At 35.4% G+C, this 23,873-nt stretch overlaps 2 protein-coding genes and 1 long non-coding RNA gene across 7 annotated transcripts in view; 2 read left to right on the top strand and 1 right to left on the bottom strand.

The window, feature by feature from the left end:
* LOC121375025 (oxysterol-binding protein-related protein 9-like) overlaps window positions 1-12,443 on the top strand; it is a 41,536-nt gene extending 29,093 nt beyond the window's left edge. For all 5 annotated transcript variants that reach the window (XM_041502230.1, XM_041502228.1, XM_041502227.1 and 2 more), the window contains 8 exons: window positions 4,219-4,387; window positions 5,085-5,169; window positions 6,676-6,850; window positions 7,132-7,228; window positions 7,682-7,804; window positions 8,239-8,330; window positions 8,900-9,035; window positions 10,176-12,443. In XM_041502230.1, the coding sequence (XP_041358164.1) occupies window positions 4,219-4,387; window positions 5,085-5,169; window positions 6,676-6,850; window positions 7,132-7,228; window positions 7,682-7,804; window positions 8,239-8,330; window positions 8,900-9,035; window positions 10,176-10,256 (958 nt within the window). In that variant the 3' untranslated portion in view covers window positions 10,257-12,443. The remainder of the gene's footprint in view (window positions 1-4,218; window positions 4,388-5,084; window positions 5,170-6,675; window positions 6,851-7,131; window positions 7,229-7,681; window positions 7,805-8,238; window positions 8,331-8,899; window positions 9,036-10,175) is intronic.
* A 91-nt stretch (window positions 12,444-12,534) lies between these two features.
* On the top strand, window positions 12,535-14,762 carry LOC121374197. The gene is made up of 2 exons (XR_005958200.1): window positions 12,535-12,697; window positions 12,929-14,762. It is a non-coding gene; the product is annotated as an uncharacterized LOC121374197 (long non-coding RNA).
* A 6,593-nt stretch (window positions 14,763-21,355) lies between these two features.
* LOC121376018 (receptor-type tyrosine-protein phosphatase kappa-like) overlaps window positions 21,356-23,873 on the bottom strand; it is a 61,793-nt gene continuing 59,275 nt past the window's right edge. The window contains exon 26 of the mRNA XM_041503779.1: window positions 21,356-23,671. Coding sequence (XP_041359713.1) covers window positions 23,609-23,671 — 63 coding nt within the window. The 3' untranslated portion in view covers window positions 21,356-23,608. The remainder of the gene's footprint in view (window positions 23,672-23,873) is intronic.

Below are 23,873 nucleotides of genomic sequence, written 5' to 3'. Positions count from 1 at the left end.
AGGCACATGAATCTCTTGCGGAGATTGATGCTTTGATTGCGGGTAGCAATCGTATTTTGGGGACAGTGGTGGAAGAGTTTCCGGCAGCGTTAGCTACCGGGAAACTGTTGTCTGCGACGAAGGTTTTGTCCACGTCTTCGTATAAGACATTGGGAGCTTCCTTCCTTTCACATCCAGCGGTCGTTTCTGCTAGGGTGAAGGCAGACTGCCACCCATCTCCTAATCCTAATGTCAGTGTGCCACTCACGGATTTAGAGACTTTGGAGAGGTTATCTAAACTTCTTTTTCAAGTCAATAACCATTTAGGTACGTTCCTATTTGGATTAGATAAAGCAGTCACGGGTCTTCCGCCGATGGCTAAGGGTTGTTTGTTGGCGGCTTATAAAGCCTCTCATCACGTCGCTCAGCTTGCTGGGCGTGTTTTTGCCAACAGTCTACTTCTGCGTAAGGATCAGTACCTGGCAGGACTGAGAGCGACAGGTGTGGTTAAAACCTAGTTTCATAGTCGCTCAGTAAGGAAAACCTTACTTTTTGGGACCAATTTTAACTTGGTTATGGACCAAGAAGCGGCGAAATTCGTCCCTGCTGCTCCGTCCCGAACTACTCGTAAGCGCCAGGCGGCGTCTACTTTTAAGCCTCCGCCTGTTAAGAAATCAACTTTTCTTGACAGTTATCAGATCCCTGTGGTGTCTGATTCGGGCATGCAGTCTGGTAATGCCCATGGTTCATCAAAACAGGGACGTTTTCGGGGGAAGCTGGCACGTTTTCGTAGTTTCGCTCGGGGCAAGGCGCCCAGGGGTGAGAAGCGGCCTGGTTGAGGGTGCGTGGACAATTGACATATGCTTACGGAGGTTCCGTTAGCAGATCTTCCTGTGGGGGGCAGATTGCGCCATTTTGTTCAAAGTTGGTGCCAACTGCCAGATCTGGGCCCATGGGTTTTGTTGGTTGTCCGCAACGGATACAGAATTCCGTTTTCTTCACCCCCTCCACTGACGTCCTCCGCCCAGTTACCTGCAGTACCGCCTGTCGACAAACGAGTACTGGTGGAGAAGATGGTTGTCGAGTTTCTAGACAAGAAAGCCATCCAGGAGGTGGATTTGGGCACTCCGGGATTTTATTCCCATCTGTTCTTCGCCCAGAAGAAAAATGGTGAGTGGCGACCAATTCTAAACCTGAAGCCGCTGAATTCTTACGTCGTTATTCCATCTATGAAGATGGAGACGGTTCAGTCTGTTCGCCCTTTGCTTCAGGTGGGGGAATGGGCGCCGTCCATTGATTTGAAGGACGCTTACCTGCATGTTCCAATCCATCGGGATTTTTGGAAGTGCTTGCGGTTCCTCTACGACGGCAGAGCTTATGAGTTTCAAATTCGGATTGGCCACAAGCCCTCACGTCTTTACTCAGATAGTAAAGGCAGTGGTGGGGCGTGTACATCTGTTGGGTATACGGATGCACAATTACCTGGACGATTGGTTAATTCCGGCGGCGTCACAGACGGCATGTCGCGTGGAGTTGTTGATCGACATGATTCTCCGATTGGGAGGCGTCCGTTCTTCTGACGGATTCACGACTTCACAGTTTCAGGACGTTGGCGCAACATCTTCTGGTGGAGCAAAGTGCGTCGGTGCGCACGCTCCATGTAGTGATAGGCCATCTCGAATCGCTGGCGGCACTGAATGTGCGGTTCAGACGGTTCAAGAGACCGCTTCAGTGGCATTTGTCCCGAGTGTGGGATGGTCTCAGCTGGGATTTGGTGATACCATTGGGGCCTTGGTTCATTCTTCCAAACCAAGAGTGTCTAGTGGACAAGTGTATGTCCCAGGCCGTTCCTTTACACGTCGGTTGTTGCGTACCTCAATCGGTGGGGAGGCACCAAATCCCTGTCATTGAGTCTTGCAGCTTTGGAGATTCTGGAATGGTGCGACGATTGGGGAGTGGTGTTATCGGCCAAACACATTCCTTCGTCCGTGAACGTCTTGGCGGATGCTTTGAGTCGTCGTTCCCCGGTTCAGACGGAGTGGATGTTGCACCGGACGGTGGCTTATCGAGTTCTTCAGTTGTGGGGGAGTCCTCAACTCGATATGTTTGCCACTCGCCTGAACAGTCGGTTGCCAGTGTTTGTATCGCCGGTACCAGACCCACTGGCACTGGAGTACGATATGTTGAGCATGGACTGGACGGGACTGGATTTTTACGCCTTTCGCCCTCCGGTTCTGCTTGGCACGGTTCTGGAAAAGATCAGACAGCAACCTTGTCGTGTCACGCTCGTAGCCCCCGAGTTGGGCAGCTCAAGCCTTGTTTCCTCCGCTCCTGTCACTTTTAGTGCAGGAGCCGGTGCTGTTGCCGTTGATACCCGATCTGCTCAGTCAAAGACTGCGTCGGACAGAGTGGCATCCGAAGCCGGAGGTTTTCCGACTTCATGCATGGCGGTTGTCGGGGTTTCCCTCCGAAACTGAGGCTTTTCTAAACGGGTTGCTGAGCTCGTCTCCTCTTCAAAGCACCAGTCTACGGAGAGGGTCTACCAGTGTCACTGGTGTGCTTGGGTTCGTTGGGCGACTGAGAGGGACGTGGATCCCTTGTCGCCTACTGTTAATGACTTAGCTGAGTACTTTCTGGCTCTTGTCCAAGAAAGATGGCTGAAGGTTCAAACAGTGAGAAGTCACCGGTCGTCCATTTTCACTACTCTGAGGCAATGTGGACGTCAAGATTTCTCAATGAATCTCGTGTTGCATGACTTGCTTAAGTTGTTGCAAACAACGGTTGAGAAGCCTTCCATTTTGCCTAAATAGAATGTTTTTCTGGTTCTGCATGCACTCAAAGGCAAGCCCTACGAGCCTTTGAAATTCGCCAGTCTTCGTCATTTGACGTGGAAAACTTTGTTTCTGGTCTCACTAGCGGCTTGCCGTCGTATTAGTGAGATTCATGCTTTTTTGCATGATTTGGTGGATTACAATACGGACGGGTCAGTTACATTACGTACTGATCCTGTTTTCGTGGCTAAGAACCAGGTGCCAGGGGAAGAGTTTCCTCCGGCCATCATTCAGTGTTTATCTCGTACACTTTTTGCGGATAATCTGATAGACTTGTTTGTCCGGTGCGGGTTTTGAAATTCTATTTGGAGCGTACTAGAAATCTCCGGCAAAACACTAAGAGACTGTTTATCTCTTTCACACGCCAACCTGGAGACATTACGAAGAATGCTTTGTCGAGATGGATTGCTGAAACCATCAAACTGGCATATGAGAAGGCGGGTGATCATGTTCTGCAGAGTTTCTCAGTTCGACCTCATGCCATTCGGGTGATTTCTGCTGATTTCTGCTTCCCTTAATTTCCATGATTCTTTGGACATTTTCAAGGTCATGAGTGCGGGATTTTGGAAAGGTTGACACACGTTTGACCAGTTTTATTTCTGTGATATGGCTGTTGGTCCGGACGGAACTCGGCGGATTCAGTCAGTCATTGCAGGGCAGCAACTCATTTCGGTGCGCAGGGCCATGAGTAGGGGGCGACCCTTATTTCGGCCGGTCGCTAGCGGCAGTCTTTCTGGGAGATAGTTCTCCACCTCCTGTTTAGAGAGTGGGGGGGGGGGTGGATGGTTGACTATCTGGGGCAGTCGAGTGTCTTTTACCATTACTTGGTGTGCGGGTTTCCTCACCTTGTTAACTTGGTTTACTTTTAATTGGGGTTGTAGTTCTTCAATTTAAAAGTCACTTTGACATTTTATACCTCGTATGATGTGGGTTGCTTTTTCACTGTATCATTACTTGAGACGAACACTACTGGTTGAATGGGTCTTCTTACCTCCTCCCTTTAATGTTAAATTCTCGTGCTTTAACGGTGTTATATCACGTCTGTTATAGCGTTGTTGTTGTGCTAGTACAGTAAGTTGAATAAGACTATTGGAAAATTTGTTTCTAATTTTCATTATTATTCATACTTACCTAGTACTAGCACAACAACCGTTACCTCCCACCCGCCCCGAGGGAGGTCTTTTTTGATTCAGTCATTCCAGACTTTGAATCGATAACGAGGATATACGGTTTACCCCTGCGCGGTGTAGGTTATACATCTGGCAAGGGGAGATAATTCTGCAGTGGAGGTTATAACTCAGGGTCATATAGCATTGTTGTTGTGCTAGTACTAGGTAAGTATGAATAATAATGAAAATTAGAAACAAATTTTCTAATTATATAAAATATCTGTATTCTTATTTTCCAGAATAGCAGATCTTGAAACACCTAGAGAGAGAATGGTTCAGGTTATTCGATGGTATTTGTCGGCATTCCATGCAGGAAGAAATAGTTCTGTTGCTAAGAAACCCTACAACCCAATCATCGGAGAGACATTCCAGTGTGTGTGGAGCCTCCCTGAAACAGGAACCAGCAAAGTAAGTCCAGTTACCTTTCAAATTTAAATTACAGTGGGACCATTTCATACAAGTTTCCTTTTTGTTCTGTTTGAAAAACTATCTTTATTGCAAATAATTTTAAGACTAAAATAATGATGAAAGCTTGAATGATTTAGTAATTATTTCTAAGCTCAAAGCTGTACATTACATACAGCATTTTGTGTCTAAAATTAGTTCAGTCTTCAGACCTTTGCTCATAAAGGTTGTGTTCCAGATTGGACTAAAGGAAAAGAAAGAAAGAAATGTTTTATTTAACAACGCACTCAACACATTTTGTTGACAGTTATATAGCGTCAGACATATGGTTAAGGATCACACAGATATTGAGAGAGGAAACCGGCTGTCGCCACTTCATGGGCTACTCTTTTCGATTAGCAGCAAGGGATCTTTTATATGCACCTATGGATGTTCATCACAGTGTACTAAAAATGTTTATGGTAGGCGAAACATTTAATTCCATGGTATTCTTTTTTTCTCTAAATAGTTGGTTCAAATATATGATAACATAGTTACACTCCAAAGTAAAGTACAGAAATGTACTGTTTCTATGTTTTCCATTTAACTGTTAATCATTAGTAAATATGGGTGTTTTCTACATTTAAAACAAGTTAATGTGATAAATATAAACATATTAAGTAAATATTGACCTTTCATGTGTTGATTTTCATCTTTGAAGGAAACAGTAGAGGACGGACCTCTGCCATGGTCTACTAAGGATAACCTGGCTTTTATTGCAGAGCAGGTTTCACACCACCCACCTAGTAAGTGTGTTAGTCTCAATGTCCTGTCTAGATCTCGCACTGAGATGAGTACCCATCCATTGATCAGTTAATTTTATGTGGTGTTTTAAACGACTGAAATGTCTTTCTAGTCGAGATCTATGCTGAATTAAACCTTTTGGGGGTCAGCGCCAATGAAATGTCTTTCTAGTTGAGATCTATCCTGAATTAAAGCCTTATGGGGGTCAGCGCCAATGAAATGTCTTTGTAGTTGAGATCTATCCTGAATTAAACCTTTTGGGGGTCAGCGCCAATGAAATGTCTTTTTAGTTGAGATCTATCCTGAATTAAACCTTTTGGGGGTCAGCGCCAATGAAATGTCTTTCTAGTTGAGATCTATCCTGAATTAAAGCCTTATGGGGGTCAGCGCCAATGAAATGTTTTTCTAGTTGAGATCTATCCTGAATTAAACCTTTTGGGGGTCAGCACCAATGAAATGTCTTTCTAGTTGAGATCTATCCTGAATTAAACCTTTTGGGGGTCAGCGCCAATGAAATGTCTTTCTAGTTGAGATCTATCCTGAATTAAAGCCTTTTGGGGGTCAGCACCAATTTCAATTTTTTTAGCCAATTTCAATTTTTTATTTTTTTTCAAAACAACTAAAAGGAAAAATATTTACATTAAATAATTGAAGTTCTGGACCCATATTCACAAAACATCGTAAGCCTAGTTTTATACGTAAACGTAAATCTACGACTGAAGAGCTATTCACGAAACAACGAAAATGTAAGTTACGTGTAAAGTTGGACGTAAATATAAGAGTGCCTCAGGTTGCAACTAACGCTGCACGTAAGTTGTGTACATATAATAAATCAAGCACGATCGCCGTTATTTACGAAAACTGGCAGCAGTTCCAATAATTGAAGCAGTTTGCGATGGCGAACGCCCACGGATTTAACATATTTTTGTTGGTGATCGAACGGATGTTTTCGACTCGGCCAATTTCTCCTGAGTTATCTTTTCCTTTTTAAGAAATATCCTCAAATTCGTACCAAAACGCGGATCCTCACCAATACCAAAATGTCATGGTTCGCCGTTCGCGATGTTATTGTTAGCAGACGACAAACGAAATTGAGTTTTGCGCATTTGTTATTTACCCGGTAGCCATCGTTTTTAATGGGTTTTTTATTTTATTTCTCCGGTGAGTGTTAAATCATAGATTTACGTCCAACTAAGTTACGTTTACATTTACGACCGTCTTTGAGAATAAGGTGCTTCTTGCACGTAAACGTAAATCTACGGCAGACGTAAGTGCTAGTCGTAGACGTAAATTTAAACCTTTTTGTGAATATGGGTCCAGATCTTTAGAAATACTTAAATATTTTTGTCACTAAGTAAAAGGAATTTTAACTGTTTAATTTATTTGTCCATTATATTACTATCTGTAGAATACTTGTATGTATTTTTTATCTTTTCAATCACAACACAAGAAACCTCTGATAAATGTCTAGTTGTAGACTTCACTAATGACCTGAAACATATGTTTAGTTTCAGCATTCTACGCAGAGCATTACAACAAGAAAATTAGTCTTGACGGTTACATCTGGACGAAATCCAAGTTCCTGGGTTTGTCCATTGGAGTCCACATGATAGGACAAGCTGTCATATCAGTGATTGGAAAAGACGAAGAGTACACGATCACATTTCCTAATGGATATGGCAGGTGGGTTATTAGTGCTCTACTGGTCCAACCGGAGGGGACTGTAAGTTTCATCTCTGTCCTTCTGTCCGTCTGTCTGTCTCTTTGTCTGTCCCACATATAGATTTCCACAAAAATGTTTTGGGCTTTATAGATACTCTTAGAATGCTTGTTAATCTTTAAAAGGATGTGAGGAAGGTGGTTGGTAGATAGATGCTTGGAGATATATTTTGCCACACACTGTATAAGTTATTCTAACCTTAACATTAACACTTGTACTTTAATGGCTTGTTTTTTCTTTTCAGATCAATTTTAACAGTTCCATGGGTAGAACTTGGTGGTAAAATTCATATAGGATGTGCTAAGACTGGCTACAGTGCAACTGTCGAATTTCATACCAAGGTAATAATTTAATTATTGATTATTATTGCAAGAAAGTTGAATTTCTAGATAATGGTTAAAAGTGTTTGTTGTAAAATTATATTTCATAATAAATATTGATATAATTTTAAATATAATTTTCAGTTGTACATTTTTTCATAATGGGTTACTTAAAAAAAAAAATTCAAATCAGATCGGGATAGGCGAAATGTTTACTTCTGTAAACTTTTTGGGATTTTTTCAGTTGTTTTTATTACGAATTACGATTTTATGATTATTATTTTTCTTAATTTTTAAAAATTATTTTGTGTTTTAATGAAATTAATGGACTACTAATTTTTACTGAGGCAGGGCTACCAACAAGGATTGCTAGTGGTGGAAGGGGGAGGCCCATTAGGACTTGAAGAGACTTGAACTGGTGGTTATTACAATAAAAAATGAAGTTTAACTCGACTTTTATAAATACATTTTCAGCCATTTTATGGAGGGAAGAAACATAGAGTTACTGCAAAGATATTTGATCCTGACGCAAAGAATCCATTTGTGACGATTGAGGGTGAATGGAATGGTGTTATGTTTGCAACTTATACCACAGGGGTAAGTTTAAATCAAAATGTGTGTATACTATTATTCGAAGGCAAAACATTTACAAAAATAATAGTAAAATTATGGAGAAAACAAAACTAATAGAAACATGTATCACATCACAGTTTATAAGAAATATTTATATCCTACTGTCTACTGATTCAAATCTATACATCCAGTGAAAGAGAAGGGAAAACTGCCTTGAAACATAACGAGAAACATCACTACCTGTTAATATTATTTGATGTGAATATTTATAAAATACTGGTCTTGAAAATGATTTAATTCATAATGTATCTTGTATTATACTTCCTTGTTTGAAAGTACGAATAATGAAAAAAAAAAATTGGCCTATAATATACTTAGCATTTTCATGCATAATTGTTACAGCTGTCACAAACTTAACTATGAGCATTTGACTAATGTGATATATTTTTATGTTGCAGCAAAGTGAATGTTTTGTTGACACGAAGACCATACCAATAATAAAGAAGAGAGTGCAGCCACGAGACCAGCAGGGAGACTATGAATCACGGAGGTACAAACATTTCTTCTGAAAACCCACAAGCAAATTCTGTTTATCTTTAATACATGGGTCTCTCTTGTGGAGTATTAGGAACAACTGTAGGATCTTTCTAGGGAGAGGGTGCAATTTTTATAAATTAATACACCATTCAAAAGTACATTAATATACATCGTATGTGGCAATTTTTCACACAAAAAAGAGTCAACCAAAATATTATATCTTCCTCACTAAAAAGAAATAAATTCATTACTTTCGTCTGTTAAACAATGGCTCATTTATTTTCTAATCCAAACCAGGCCACTGGCCATGCCAGAAACCGGGCTTGGGATGGATGTGCCTGAACCTTAAATAGGATATGGGAACGTTAATAGTTTTGGACCTGGTTCATTCAGTCATATACTTACCTTTGATTGAAACCCAATAGCCAACATATTTTGTTTTTGTGATGGGGTGTTATTAAACATTCATTCATTCATTCATTCTGTTAAACACTAGATTTTGGGGGCATTTTGAACTTCAGGACTGGTGCATCTCTACCTAAATATAGAAGTAAATCAATGTAACCATACTTGTTTTTCTAGGTTGTGGAAGGATGTTACTTTGTACCTTAAGAAGAAGGATGTTGAAAAAGCCACAGAATGTAAACATTACCTGGAGAAGCGACAGAGAGAAGAAGCAAAGGACAGAAAAGAAAAGGGACTCAAGTGGGAGACAAAGGTGAGAACAACAATATTCTTAAAGGAAGTTTATCAGTGTTGAGATTTGCCTTTTCTTTTAAGTATACTAGTGCCGTAGTTTTATTAAAGTTTAAGTTTGTTTTGTTTAACAACACCACTAGAGCACATTGATTTATTAATCATCAGCTATTGGATGTCAAACATTTCGGTAATTGCAACGTAGTAGCAAGGGACCTTTTATATGCACCATCCCATAGACAGGATAACACGTACCACAGAGTTTGATATACTAGTCGTGGTGCACTGGCTGGAATGACAAATAGCCCAATGGGCCCACCACCGACGGGAATCGATCCCAAACTGACCGTGCATCAAGTGAGTGTTTTATTACTGAGCCACGTCCCGCCCCTAGTTGATACATATTATATATTTGTATACAAATAAACATGATGACTTTTTAGTTTTATACTATTACTTGCTAATGTCTGGTGTTATTCCATCACCATGAGCGAAAATATTAATATTAAGAGTCTTATTTTGTGATGTTTTCTTTGATCCAATTTGTATTAATTTGCAGTATTTTTTCTATACAATATTGAAAAGTGGCTTATTTAGGTCAAACTTCATTAGTCCAATTAGTCCTAAGTTTTTGTTGACAATTTTGTAAGTAAATAATTGGCTAATCAGTATGTTCTGAATGAGAGAAAAGATCACTTCTTTAAATTGTAGAAAGTTGGGATTTTTTAAAGTCACATGATATTATTTGGACCAGTCCAAGCATTTATAACAAAAGAGTATATACAGATTGAAATTATTTTAATATGGGGTGAGATAAATATTTTAAGTCAAAGGCCCTAGTCTCAGTGCATGAAAATGGACACAAAAGTTGGTTAATCTACAACCTGTAACACATTTGGATAAAGTTACAATAAAATAAACAAAAGTCTGTGACATTGAAACAGGGAAATACCCTTACAAATAGACTAGAGATTGACTATTAATTTTCAGAGGTATGTGCATTTAAAAAAAAATGAAACATGCATTTCCTGGTATTTCCTGGTACTTTGGATGTACTAAAATGGATAAACTAATCAATAAAATAGAAGTAATAGTGAAAAATATTTTGGAGTGTTTAAAAACATTCACATTAAATATTACTGGGGTTTGTTTTTTATTTCAGTATTTCCATGAAGTTGGTGAACACTGGGTATATGACAGACCTTTACTACAGCGCTTAGGAGCCGAGACTTCTGTGTCTTGATGCTCAACACCGTGTGATGACTGGCTAGAAAACAAAAAAACTGTATGAATGAGATTGTGATATGGACACGATGCATAATAAATGCACTATGTTGTTATTAGGACTAAAATGTATACGTGTCAAGAATATGCTTTCAGTCAAAAATGTCAAAATTCTGTATGTGTGCTATTTTGTTTTATTAGCAGTATACATGGAATGTTTCATTGCTATGTAATGTTGTTGTTGAAAGCTGACAGCTGACTTTATGTCATTAAAATGTGTATTTGGTCTGATTGAATTGAATGAAAGAGAACTGGTTTTAACTAAGACACCCTCTTACTTACATAAATTATAGTATGCAACAAACAGCTTAGATTTGTGTAATGTCGAATATATTTGGATGCCTGTGTACAAATATTACATGTGGCAGTAAATTTAAGTAACTTAATAAAGCTTAAGTTATTAAAAAGCTTTGAAGGACAAGAATCCACATATACCACCTTTATAGAAAGGAAAGGAATATTTGTTTAATGACAAAAACAACACCCTTTAAACTATGGCTGTTTGGTGGTCACTTCGATATGAAAGGGAGAGAGACAGACACACACAGGCTTTCTCCTACCGACTAGCAGCAAGGGATGTTTTATGTGCACAGAACAGGACAACTCTATACAGCTTTCGATGTAGCAGTCAGGATGCACTGATAGCAACAGGGACTGCCAAGGGCGAACAATTCGATGACCCATTGTACCTCGGCGAGCATTCTACCACTGAGCTGCATCCTACCACTGCATATACCTTGTTGCTTATCAGAAGAAGTAGCCTGCAATGTGGATCAGTTTCTTCTCTTAACATACTAGATATAGTAGCCAGGGGTAAGAAGGGTAAAATTACGTACACTAAAATATTGAAAATTAATGGATGCATTTTTTTCTATTTTTTAGAAAGATTATAATAAGAGAACTGCAGTTTAAAATTTGTTAAAATTCATGAAATGCAGGCTTTGATTTCAAAAGATTTCAAACCTGTAACCACTTAATAGGAGAGCTTGTAATGTGTTCTCTTTTTATTATACATCCTCAGATTATTTTCTGTCGGAAAGCCTGGTAGTACAATTACCATCTGCTTGATGCCCAAGAACAGAAACTAAACAATGTTCTGAGGTGTCCGAAACAAATATTCTGATTGTATTTAAGATAAGAGTTTCCTACTGAAATCATATTGTTATCAAAGCAAATACCTCAACATCTAGTCAGTAAAAATCTTATATTGTCACAAATTATAGAAGTCTATATTATACCACAGTTATATTCTGGTGGTAATAAGTTCCGTCAGTGTTTTTAATGTTTCTGGATGAACTGTCGGATCGTCACCGACTACTGCTGAAGAATTATTCTGACCATGGGTCACGGTCAAAACTGAGTTAAATAGAGCCAGCTTTATGACCATACTTTTTCATCATCCACTTCGTTATTATAAAATATAGATTGTAAATTGTGATTTGGCAAGATTATTGAGATAGGAAGGTTGTTAATAAGTGTATTTCTTTCTAAACAAATGTGTCTGACCTTTATGCAAGAAACACGGACCTGTGTTCAAACTTTCACATTTTGTTTTATAGTACATTTGACATCTGGCTTAAATTTAATGAGTCTAAATTAATGGATCCACAATTAAACAAATATGAAAGTTTTGAGTATCAACATCATATTATTATATTTGTATGGAGTTTCCAGACAAATATTTTAGAAGTTTTGGCTGCATGTCATCAGTGTTTTATTTTTTTTATCAAGTGTCAGTGTATACAGGAACAGATTGGTTTTGAATTGAAAAATAAGTGTCACACAACTGTTCCAGAAATTTTCTTAAATTGACATGTACACACCCTTTTTACAAATGTTATGATACATTTTTTAATGTTCACAATATTTTCCTTGAAATTTTAGGATTTTTTATTTGTTTTTAAAATAAAAAATTTGTTTACTATATCCAGAAGTAAAATTATTGCTTAAAAGCATGTGCCATTTGTCTTCATATGTACTTCAGTTCAAATAATGTTTGTCTGACATACATGATGTACTGATAAAATGAAATAAGGGAACACTTAAATAGTAACAGCAAATATTGACTGATTTTTTTTTTAATGACACCATTAGAGCACATTGATTTGTCAGTCATCGGCTATTGGACGTCAAACATTTGATAATATTGACATATAGTCTTAAAGAGGAAACCCGCTACATTTTTCCATTAGTAGCAAGGGATCTTTTATATGCACCACCCCACAGAGAGGATAGCACATATGACAGCCTTTGATATACCAGTCGTGGTGCTCTGGCTGGAATGAGAAATAGCCCAATGGGCCCACCGATGGGGATCGATCCCAAGTGAGCGCTTTACTACTGGGCTACGTCCCGCCCCTCAAACATTGAATTCAGCCAAAACCCTCGTCCACAGCACAGGTACCCCCAAACAGAAACCCTCGTCCACAGCACAGGTACCCCCAAACAGAAACCCTCGTCTACAGCACAGGTACCCTCGTCCACAGCACAGGTACCCCCAAATAGAAACCCTCGTCCACAGCACAGGTACCCCCAAACAGAAACCCTCGTCCACAGCACAGGTACCCCCAAATAGAAACCCTCGTCCACAGCATAGGTACCCCCAAATAGAAACCCTCGTCCACAGCACAGGTACCCCCAAACAGAAACCCTCGTCCACAGCACAGGTACCCCCAAATAGAAACCCCTACTACAAATACTAGAGTTACATACATAAAGAGTAAAGTACTCTTTATTTTATAACGTTACTATAACATATCTGACGTTAATGTTTGGGGGATATCTGTATTAGGAAATTAACTATTACTGGCGGTCGGTCCCACAGTACTGATATTCAGTCTCGTATTTCTCAAGTAGAGAAGTACATTTCCTCTCAAATGTTCCCTTATTTCTTTCCATAAGTATATTATGTATAAATATTTTATAAAAAAATAAACAATATTTAATAAATAAAAAATACTGCCTTATTAATTTAAATGTGTTTGTTTGTTATCGTATGAGCAATATTTATAGAAGTTTGAATTTATGAGTTTCATGTTTGCTTTTTTCAATCACCAGAACACGCAAACAACTTGTATAGAAACTATTATTGCTAAGCAATAAAGAAATCTAAATTTGTCCCAGGATTAAGCTCTATTGTTGCCTAATATTGGCAGCTTTGTTTTTTAGGGTTCAGTTTTGTGTTGGGACAGTAAATTTTAAGCTGTAAACCTGGACATCCTGTTGTGATTATTACACCTGTTATTATTATTGTTAGGGTACCAATCCCTCTTGTTATTGATTTTACTGTTATTAATGTTTCCTTACAATTATATAAAAATGTCCCATGACAAAATGGCTGACAGTTTAGAAACTTAAAATATTTTAAAAGTATCGCACAATTAATGACCATCCTATAAAATTATGTGAAAGGGTCATTAATTTTAGAAGAAAGGTTGGTCATAGAAATGCAAAATATTTTGTGGAGAAAAAAAAAAGAGTTGAAAAACAACAACCACATTTTGCATTGTGTAATTGTAGAATCACTAGAATGGCCTCATAAAATCGGTCTCTAATCTGGTCTTATAAATTATGAAGTTAAATGCCCAATTTAGAATTTCCTTGTAATATGTGCATTTATATTCTAGCGTGCAATTAACTGGTGTTTATTTTTGGTTGGCTTCCTTGAGCACAACCTTAACAGATTTACTGTTTGCCGTGACCAGACTAACTCAATATAAATAATCCAGACCCACTTGCTTTTACAACCATTATAGTTTCTTCTGTTTTCTTCCTGTTTTTAAATTTTAAAATTTACTAGTAAAATGGTAGGTCATGTTACAGCAAACCCAAATGTTTACACTCAAGGTCTGATTCTACTTACGTGTAAGTGTTTCACACTGCAATACTATGCCACAGTCGAACGACCATCAAACACACACGGCCGAATTTATGAACAATGTAGGTAGTGACACATGTCAAGTTATACACAGACTTTGTAAATTCCACCCACTTTGTTTATGATATCACTCGGGACAACATTTTCCATCTTGGCAATAAACATGGGTGGATAGTGCTCACTTGTTCATTAGTCTCCATATCCTGATCCCAAATACACAATTCCATTGGCTGAACCAAACATGTTTGCCCCACATAAAATGCCCCAGAATGCTCTTTTTCGCATTCAGGGTATTTCACAGTGTGGTGGCAGAGGTTTTTTTTAACTCGCACTGTGGTGGAAACCGTTTCATTCTAACTCCATTGCAGCAAACAAAGCACTTTACATAGGCATTTCATGCAAACAACAGCATGAAACATTTAGGTAGAATTGGGCCTTGATATGACATCATGTAATTAACATTTAACACTGCAGAAATTGATCATAACATTAAGCAAATACACATTATCAGTACTTTGTTAAAATCAAAGTTGCAAATATTACATTTATTTGAAAGTGTTTTGTTGAAATAAAAGGAATTTGTTAATATGTGTTGTTTTTCAGTTTTGTTTTTAATGTACAACATAATATACATGGCTTTTTTAACAGTTTCTGATCCTTGATGCGACGTTTCTTTTTATCTGTACTGCCGACCATCTTTGCTGCACAGTGTAAGGATCTTTTTGGACTCATGTTCAGTCAACTGCACATTATGCTGAATATTGAGTACAAAGATAAATTTCATAACAACATAAGAAGTGGCTATATATACTCTTCAAAAAAGGTAGGAGAACCTGAAATATTAACTGTTAGACTGAACATACATTTAGACCACAGATATCCTAGTAAAGAACGTTCAGGTCTGTTTATCAACACACTGAAACACATTCCAAAGTTTGCACCAGTATTACGCAGTTTCCCCCCCCCCCCCCCAGAGTGTCCTCGATTTTGACAATTTCCAGGAAGGTCAATTAATCACTCTGGAACATTATTTCCATTCTGTTGATCATACAGTTGTTATTGTTTTGTTTTTAGTCATTTTTATTTGCTATTTATTGATAAAAAAACGTCAACTTTCAAATTTCACTTCTGACCCCAATCATCCTTCAAGATCTTTGGTGGCCATAAAACCTATTCTAATACTGAACTACCAGTTTGCCCAATTAATTCACTATTATCATATAACCATTCCCCACAGCTAATATACCTTACAATTTTGGCAATTGTAAATTCTTATTAGAGTTCCCCTACTTTTTTTGAAGAGTATATATGGCAGCCATGCATATAGCCTTTAATGAAAGTTGGAAGTTTGTTGTGGAACACAGGCTCACCCCCAGAGTCTAGTTTCAGTAGAGAGATGTAAAACCACTATACCAACTTCATTCTCACTAACCAACTAACCATTAAATGTTGTCACAAACCAGTAGCCCACAGATGAGGTGTGAACCCAGGACAGCATGCTTCTGAAAAGAAGTAAAAACAAAAAGATCAAGTCAAAAACAATATGAAATGAGGACAAAAACACTGCTTACATGTAAAGATTTATTTGAAGCAGAAAACAACACATTTTTAATAAAATTTCAACATAAAATTACTTTTTGTTTCTTTTGACACAGAGTATTCACACATTTCTTTTACACTAGGACATTTTGCAGTCAATTATTCTCAAGTCTTAATATGGAATGTTTTAATCCAGTAGTCTTGAGAAGTTAACCTAATTTTCTCAAGTAGCAACTCTTCTGTTGAGTACAGATTCGGACTGAGATTCATTTCCATAGTGTAGTTCTGTCTAGGACAGTGCACATAAAAGACTCCTTGCTGCTAATCGGTAATAAGAATAGCTTAAAGGTACTGTCTCAGTTACATAATAGTGGCTTTACACTAAAATTATTTAATACATTTTGCTTGGAAAAATAAAACATTATGGGCCAAATTTATAAAGCCCATTTTTCTTAAACAATGTAAATGTATGTACATGTATCTTGCAAGTCAAAACCAGGCCGTAAATTCAACCCTATACCTTCAATTCATGATAAAAACTTACAACCAAGTAAATTAATTTACAAGTAGATTTTTTTTTATTGGATAATTTTTAAAGGATGACAAATGAAAATGGGTGCATTCAGATACCCGTAAGGCAAAAACTTCATAATGTTATGTCCAGCAGATTCTGGCAACTTGTTTGTCTGTGGAAATATCTGTCTCTGATGGCCGTATATCTAGCTTCAGACAGCCAACTTGCCAGATTTTGTGGATTTGCCGATTTCATAAGATTTGATAAGACAGGAACCTAGATGTACTGAATGTGACCGCTTCCATGATCTGCAACCACATAACAATTTTGACATTCCTGAGTAATTTATGCAAAGATAATGATTACTTAATTTGCAGTTATTTATCGAAGATAAATGTAAAAATAGTGAAATATGGCACTGTAACTTTGAGACAGCACCTTTAATTGGCACCAGTGTTTGTTGTGGTTGTTTTTTTATCTGAATCACTTGACCAACTATCCTACTCCCCACATGGGATTCTAAATGGAAGAACGAGGTCAAAATATTTGTTCCATATTTAATGGTAATTTCACAGGCAATTTTTAACTGACTTGATGTATACAAGTAGGTATATTTTTATGTACATCAACGTTGTGCCAGTCTCCTGTAATAAACCTAAACTGTCTGGCACCGTAAGTATTTCACATTAAATGTGAGAAAATAATAATTAAAATTACAAAATGCATGATTAACTAAGCTTGAAGAATGAAATAATGTTTAATTATACAATATAGCACAGCATAAATACTGTGATACGTAAATACCTGGAAATATGTATACAGGAGTAGATTTAAATTTTTACAAACAATGGAAATACCTTTGTACATGTGACTTTCTGAATCAATGTACAAGGACAAATGGTAAGCATAAATAAACAATGATCGTATGATTTATAGTGTTAAAGACAATTCTCTAATTATGATGATCTAGAATACTAAGTCTAAAGGCAATTACCGGTATAAAGAATTGCTTATAAATGATGACATGAAATTGTTCCACTGTACATCTCTAACTAAAATATTTGTAAAATACTGTAGATCCTGAAATTAACGCGTCTCTAAATTAATGTGTGACATCGGCAGACTAAAATGTGACATGAAATTAATGTGAGTGGCCTTCCTATGAAATAACACACATCTGTACTTTTCGATTAAATCCGAGTTACATGGGTCTTCAATGAGAACAACTCACTAACAGGTCAATTAACCTGTTTAGTTCCCAGTGTGTTTGGTGAACTCAAAGCATATTTTTACAACAATGATTTACCTATGGTGTATGCATGTAGTTACCTAAATCTGGCTAAACATTAGCATACATGTACCATTACAACTATATCTTCCTAAGATATGCCAAGAAAGTTGTAGTGAACTTGAACAGTAAAAACAAAGAAATGGTCGACCTCAGGATTAGCGTGCTAAAACCCATTCACGGAAGATGGATCGTGTCGGCTTTTGTTGGACTATTGGACAATTAGTCTGTCTCACCTATGATAAATTGTGCTCCAGTTGTTTTATAAATGTATTAGAATTTTAGTCTTTGTTTGTTAGCGTGTGACACAGCTTGCTTGACTACTGCTGAACAAAACAGAAATAAATGTGTGATATTAGTAATGCGAATAACACATTTGCATTTTTCGCATTAATATGATTGCATTAATTTCAGGATCTACAGTATTCACTAGTAGATTATATGTCTCCATAAAAAATAGTTATTTTAACCCTAGTAACATTTACAATTTAGTTTGCAAGATATATGAATTTCATAAGATCTAGTATTTGGTTTTTAAAAATATCAAAATGGTTATTCACAAATACATATGGTAAATATGGTATAAAATCTAACACAATTTTTAATTTAACCCTCTGGGTAGCACACATCTTTAAAAAAAAGATTATGAACACATCTGAAGCAATACAACAATTATTTTACTTTTATACCCATCAATGGTTGGTAGAACTTTCAAATCAAGCATTACAACAATTATTTTACTTTTATACCATGGTTGGTACCCTTTTCAAACGTATATTATGGATGTTTGCAAATTCTTTAATTTTATTCTGTGGCTGGTGTGACCAGCATGCATTAGAACTGCCTCCCACCCCTACCCGCTTGAACACTGTGGAACAATTCAAACACTATTCTTAAAGGGTCACATGATAGAATTAACAAATCAGGTAGGAGCAAGATGATGTGGTTTTTCTCATTTGAGCCATGACTATCAACAAAGTAACAACAATAATATTTAGCTAGGTACATATGCATATTCAGCAAGATAACATAATATTTTACAAACATCCAACTGGCGTATTACATTTTAAGGAATATAATACATGTACAGGTACACAATATTTATAATAGAAATTGTTTTACTTTTAAAAATAAATACATGTATTAACTAGTATCAAGAAAAATGCAGAAATATCTTAAGTACCGGACCAAATAATTCAGGCATACAACACAGATCAGCCTATTACTGTAAAGTTAATATAAAAAAATTTAAAATGATATACCGGTATATATATTTTTTTTATCATAACTGATTATTTTGGTTTTGATATTATTGGTTTGTGAAAGAATAAATCACTCTCATTAGACATATTATATTTGTACTCAAATTATTTAAACCTATAATATTATTTGGCACTTATATTTAAACAAAGAATTCAATTTAAAAAGTAACAAGTTTAAAAAGCTATTCCAGTAAAGTGCTTTTGAAAACAAAAACCTTATTTCTGCAGAATCGTCTGCGACATTGTGGTACCAAATTTCAATGACATTTTAAGCCTCTGGCATTTTTAATAATAATAAACAGATACAGATGTTTTTCAACAATGTTAATCCATAAATATTTATTTGGTTTTAGAACTTTTAATAAGTGTTTGATATATAAAATGTGAAATTGTGTTTCACTTATTCTACACACATAATGCCGTGGGAACATTTTGGGATTGTTTAAACATTCATTTATTCAGTTATTTAATCATAGCTATAACTTTGGCATCAAAATGGATAACCAGTTCTGTTTTATTATACACCGTGCAAAGCATTTATATTTAACAAAACTGTTTTAAAATTCACAACATACTAATATAAAATACTCACCATTATCACAACCAACCATCATTTACTGACATCTATTTACAACTCATAATATAAAATGTATGTTAGTATAGATATTTTCTATAAAAACATAAAATTTTAAAATAATTCCTTTGAAATGAATTAAATCTCTCACCTACTATAATATATTTATGATTACAATCTCTTAACTCTATATTTTAAAACAAAATAAGTGAAAATATATATATATATATATATTTTTTATACATGTTGTACAGTTCATAATCAATTTCATTTATTAGGAAATAATAAAATATGAGATTTTAATATTTATCTTTTTTTTTAACCATGCATCAAAGGCGCAACTATAACATTTTATTGATTAGAATGTAAAAATAAATTTGATAAATGGAGAAAAGTACAGTCAAACCTACAGTATCTTAAGCTGTCACACAAGGTAGTAGAGAAAAGCAACTACTTAAGACTACTGATTACAGGTTGCCACATCAGGGCCGTAGCTAGTGGGGGGGGCAAGAAAAAAATCCAGAAAGCATTATAGAAACTTAAAGAAAATTCTCTTCTTAACCATTTAAGGAGTTTTAGACAATTAACTACTCAGTTGCCCCCCCCCCCCCCCCCCCCCAAAAAAAAATCCTAGCTACGGCCCTGCACATATAGAGTCTTTAAAACATCTGTTGTTGGATTTTGGGTTTTTTCCCCATCTGTACTGCTAATTAATGGTAGTGTGTTACACAGTTGACAACAAATCAACTTTCAACACGTCACTTCCTTCAGAAATAAGGTGACTGGAATGTATTAATTTAACCATTTTCAGTAAGTTTGTTTTCATTTTCCATTTAATTATTTAATCCCTACTTTATCCAGTGTATTGTCATAGTAAGTGAATCTACAAATGTCAAGCTTAGCCTACTCAGAGGCAATTAGATGCATTCCAGAGTCATACTTTTTTAACTGATACACAGTAGAGATGTCGGAACTGAACGGGTACTAGTATTGTTTAAGGTGTGAAGATTGGTTATTTGCTACACCTTGTCACTTTTGTTAAAATATCCTTTATATAATAGTAAACATTTACCATGGCCGCTTAATTTAGCGATTTGGCAACCGATTTAGGTGGCTGGTGGCTGCTGGCCACATTAGACAGGTGATGGCTTATTACAGGTGCATTTACATTAAAAACCATTTGGGAGAGGAAAAGTGGCCTCTTAAGGCAGGTGACCGCTGATTACAGATGGTCGCTAGGACATCTTTGACTGTACTACATTGAATTTGCCACTAAGAAAAGTAACAATTATATCTTGCTTTCTAACTTTGTTAATGTCAGACCAAAAAATAACTACTGCCTACAATCACATTCTAACTAACATATCAAATATCACAACCTTTACTGACTGAAACATTTATTTCAGCCAACACTAGCTTAAAGTATATTTAATAGTAATAATTTTTTTTTTTTAATATGCATTCAAATCAAACTTGCCAACAGTGATTATATTGGTCCAAATAAATGTTACAGTTCATGGACAAAAATAACATTTCCAACTATATAAATCAATATAGAATACTGCATGCCATGTGTACGTGTGTTTATTTATTGAAATATTCACTTTGTTTGCAATACAAAATGTAAAGACTTTTAATCTTCCATACTAGTCTATTTATCAAAATGCTTGCCATAAACAATAAATAAAACTGGAGTGATGTCAATCCTTTAATTAAAGTTATCCAAGTATGAGTATTAGTGTTTTCCCTAGCTTGTTTTAGCATGGTGCAGCACGATGCCTCAATAGTCTAGCACCATCTTGCCTTAATCAGCACCATGCTGCCCTGAGATAAAACAAGCCTTTTTCAATAATTAATTCTAAAATTGCCTTTATAAAATACCCAAAAAGGTATTATTAATTAATAAAATATGCCTTTTATATCTTTTGCCATTCATTTATTAAAGCAAGCACATAAATTACATTAATGTTTATTTCAATTAATTTTTGTGTATTTTTAATGAAATAAAAGTTCCCCGAAAATGGTGAAAATGCCCCAAAAGTGTTTGGTCTACCATGCCTTGCCTAATTTCTAGAGAAATCACTAAGTATATTATAATTAGCTGCATATTACTAATAAAAAATATGTCAACATGACATGACACATAAAGCACTAGTTGCTAACGACAGATGAAAACTAAATATATATTTTTAAAAAATGTGTAGCTATAAAAAGTATCTCTAAAGAAATCTATGTACAGAATACATTGATAAATTCAATGATGAACAGCAACAATCACAGACTGTCAAACAATATTAGCAAGATATTTATATCCCACCCATCAATGTGCTAATATTCTTATGTTACCACGGTGACTGTAATATACACATAAATGCAATTAACAAAATCATAATTGTAAGTTTATTACATGCATAGCAATCACAAAAGCAAATATATTTGTATATTTATTATCAAATCTATGAACGATAACTGAGATTGTAACAGTAAATTGCAACATAAATTATTCTGTTTAGTTTTTCTTTTTTCCATTAAATTCTGTATATTATGTAACATGATATATTAAACTAAAATTGGTAGTATACATGTACACATAGCAAAACGTCATTCTTACTAAATGTTATAAAACATGGTTCATTTTAAAACTCTGCCATTAAAACTGGAAGCACAGGCATTATCTATAGAATTATATTAATAAAATTTAAAAAATCTAAATCATTTTTATCTAAGCAATTGCTGGTAATTATAAAATGAAAACATTAATATTAAAATAACTAAAAAAGCTAATGATTGTGAATGTTTGATTATTTATTTCTAAATATTTGCAAACAAATGTAATACTTTCAGGTTTCAGCAACAGAAGAACTAAAAACATGCAAACATTAAAATATATTATTATAAAATGGCTGTTTTAAAAACCTATGCTTTAACAGATGTTTAATTGAAGTAAGAAAGCAATCTTCATAAACAGTAATATTATTTTATATTTGTTCAGTTTTATCTAACATTTTGATAAAACTGTAATACTATTTTAAGCTGAAAGTACAATTATGTAAGAGCTTAGAAGTTCAAAACATGAAAAGTTAAAAAAAAATGGGGGGGGGGGGGGTAAACATCTTTTATTATTGCAATTTACTAATGTGCAAACTCTGATTTTAATTAAGATTTTTATTTTAAAACAATTAATAAAAGTTATGAACATGATTTTTGTCAACCTAATTAATCAATGTAAATTCAGTTTTATTAATTTCACAGAAACAAGACCTTCATGTATGTTAAACAAGGACACAACAGGGGATATATTGGACAAGGCTGGCCAATATGACTACTGACAGTGTTAAGCTTTATAGCCAGTTATATAACTTGCCATAATTGAAAACAAATGGGCAAATAATCATGGACACAGAGCTCACAGTTTAAAATTTAAAATACTTTCTAAACAATGCTGTGGAACATAATTACAAATATTGCAATATGAGAATCAGAAAAACGTATCACATAAAATATGTAAATTAATGCAATACATTGGACCCTTCATACAATTAGCTGAATTTAAAAACCACCTGAGCCAGACTCTTTAGCAAAATATACAGTGCATAACTCAAGGTAAACAAAAAGTACCCAATGCATATATTTAACTTTAAAACATAACAAACATCAAATGCATACCTTTAACTCAGTTTTAAAACATAAAATATTATCAGTGAGAGTATTTCACACATTCTTATTTTTAAATACCAAGAGCATTCCTTTCACTCAATTTAAAAACAAAATAAATGCTGAATGTACAATGTACATATTTAAAACACAAATACCTAATGCTTGCTTACTCTTTTTACGTATCTATATCCAATCAAGATTCAGGCACATACCTAATGTAAATATCCACTCATTTTACTTTTAAAAAACTAAATATTTTAAAGAATATTTTTTTTTAATTATAAATTTTATATATAACTAAAACATATTCCCAATTCTTGAAGCATTCAGCAAAAATGCAGCGAACCAAACTTTCAACCAAAAGAAGACCATAATACATTCAACATTTAATAATGCTTTGCACACTACAAACAAGCTCGCATGTAACAAGTAATCTGGAATGCTGATTAAAATGACACAAACAGTGGAATGTTTCTTCTCTGTTGTTCCGTAACAACAATGTTTAGAAATCCACTTGCTTCAGTTTCAATAACATAATACAACACTATCCAGGTGAAATGCATACTAAATTGAAAAACACAGCTAGCGTACAGCACCGTTTCAGCTGTGATCTTGACTGTCAAGGTACTCCAAGATCAGCTGGTAGCAGAACTGATACTGCTCCTGAAATACACAACAAATACTCTTTTGTTATAAATGTTTGGATTGGTCAAACTGACATGTGATTTCGAATCCCTATTTTTCGAAATAAAACACCAAACATTTTAAATTTCCAACATCTGAAGGTCCATGATCCACTTTGTTATAAATGTATTGGTCTTACGAAACAATATGGTTTGTAATAAGCAAGTAATAACATAGATAT

The sequence above is a fragment of the Gigantopelta aegis genome, chromosome 6, assembly GCF_016097555.1.
Source record: "Gigantopelta aegis isolate Gae_Host chromosome 6, Gae_host_genome, whole genome shotgun sequence".
NCBI lineage: Eukaryota > Metazoa > Mollusca > Gastropoda > Neomphalida > Peltospiridae > Gigantopelta > Gigantopelta aegis.
The sequence above is the reverse complement of the archived record's forward strand: the minus strand, read 5'-3'. Positions and strand labels throughout refer to the sequence as shown.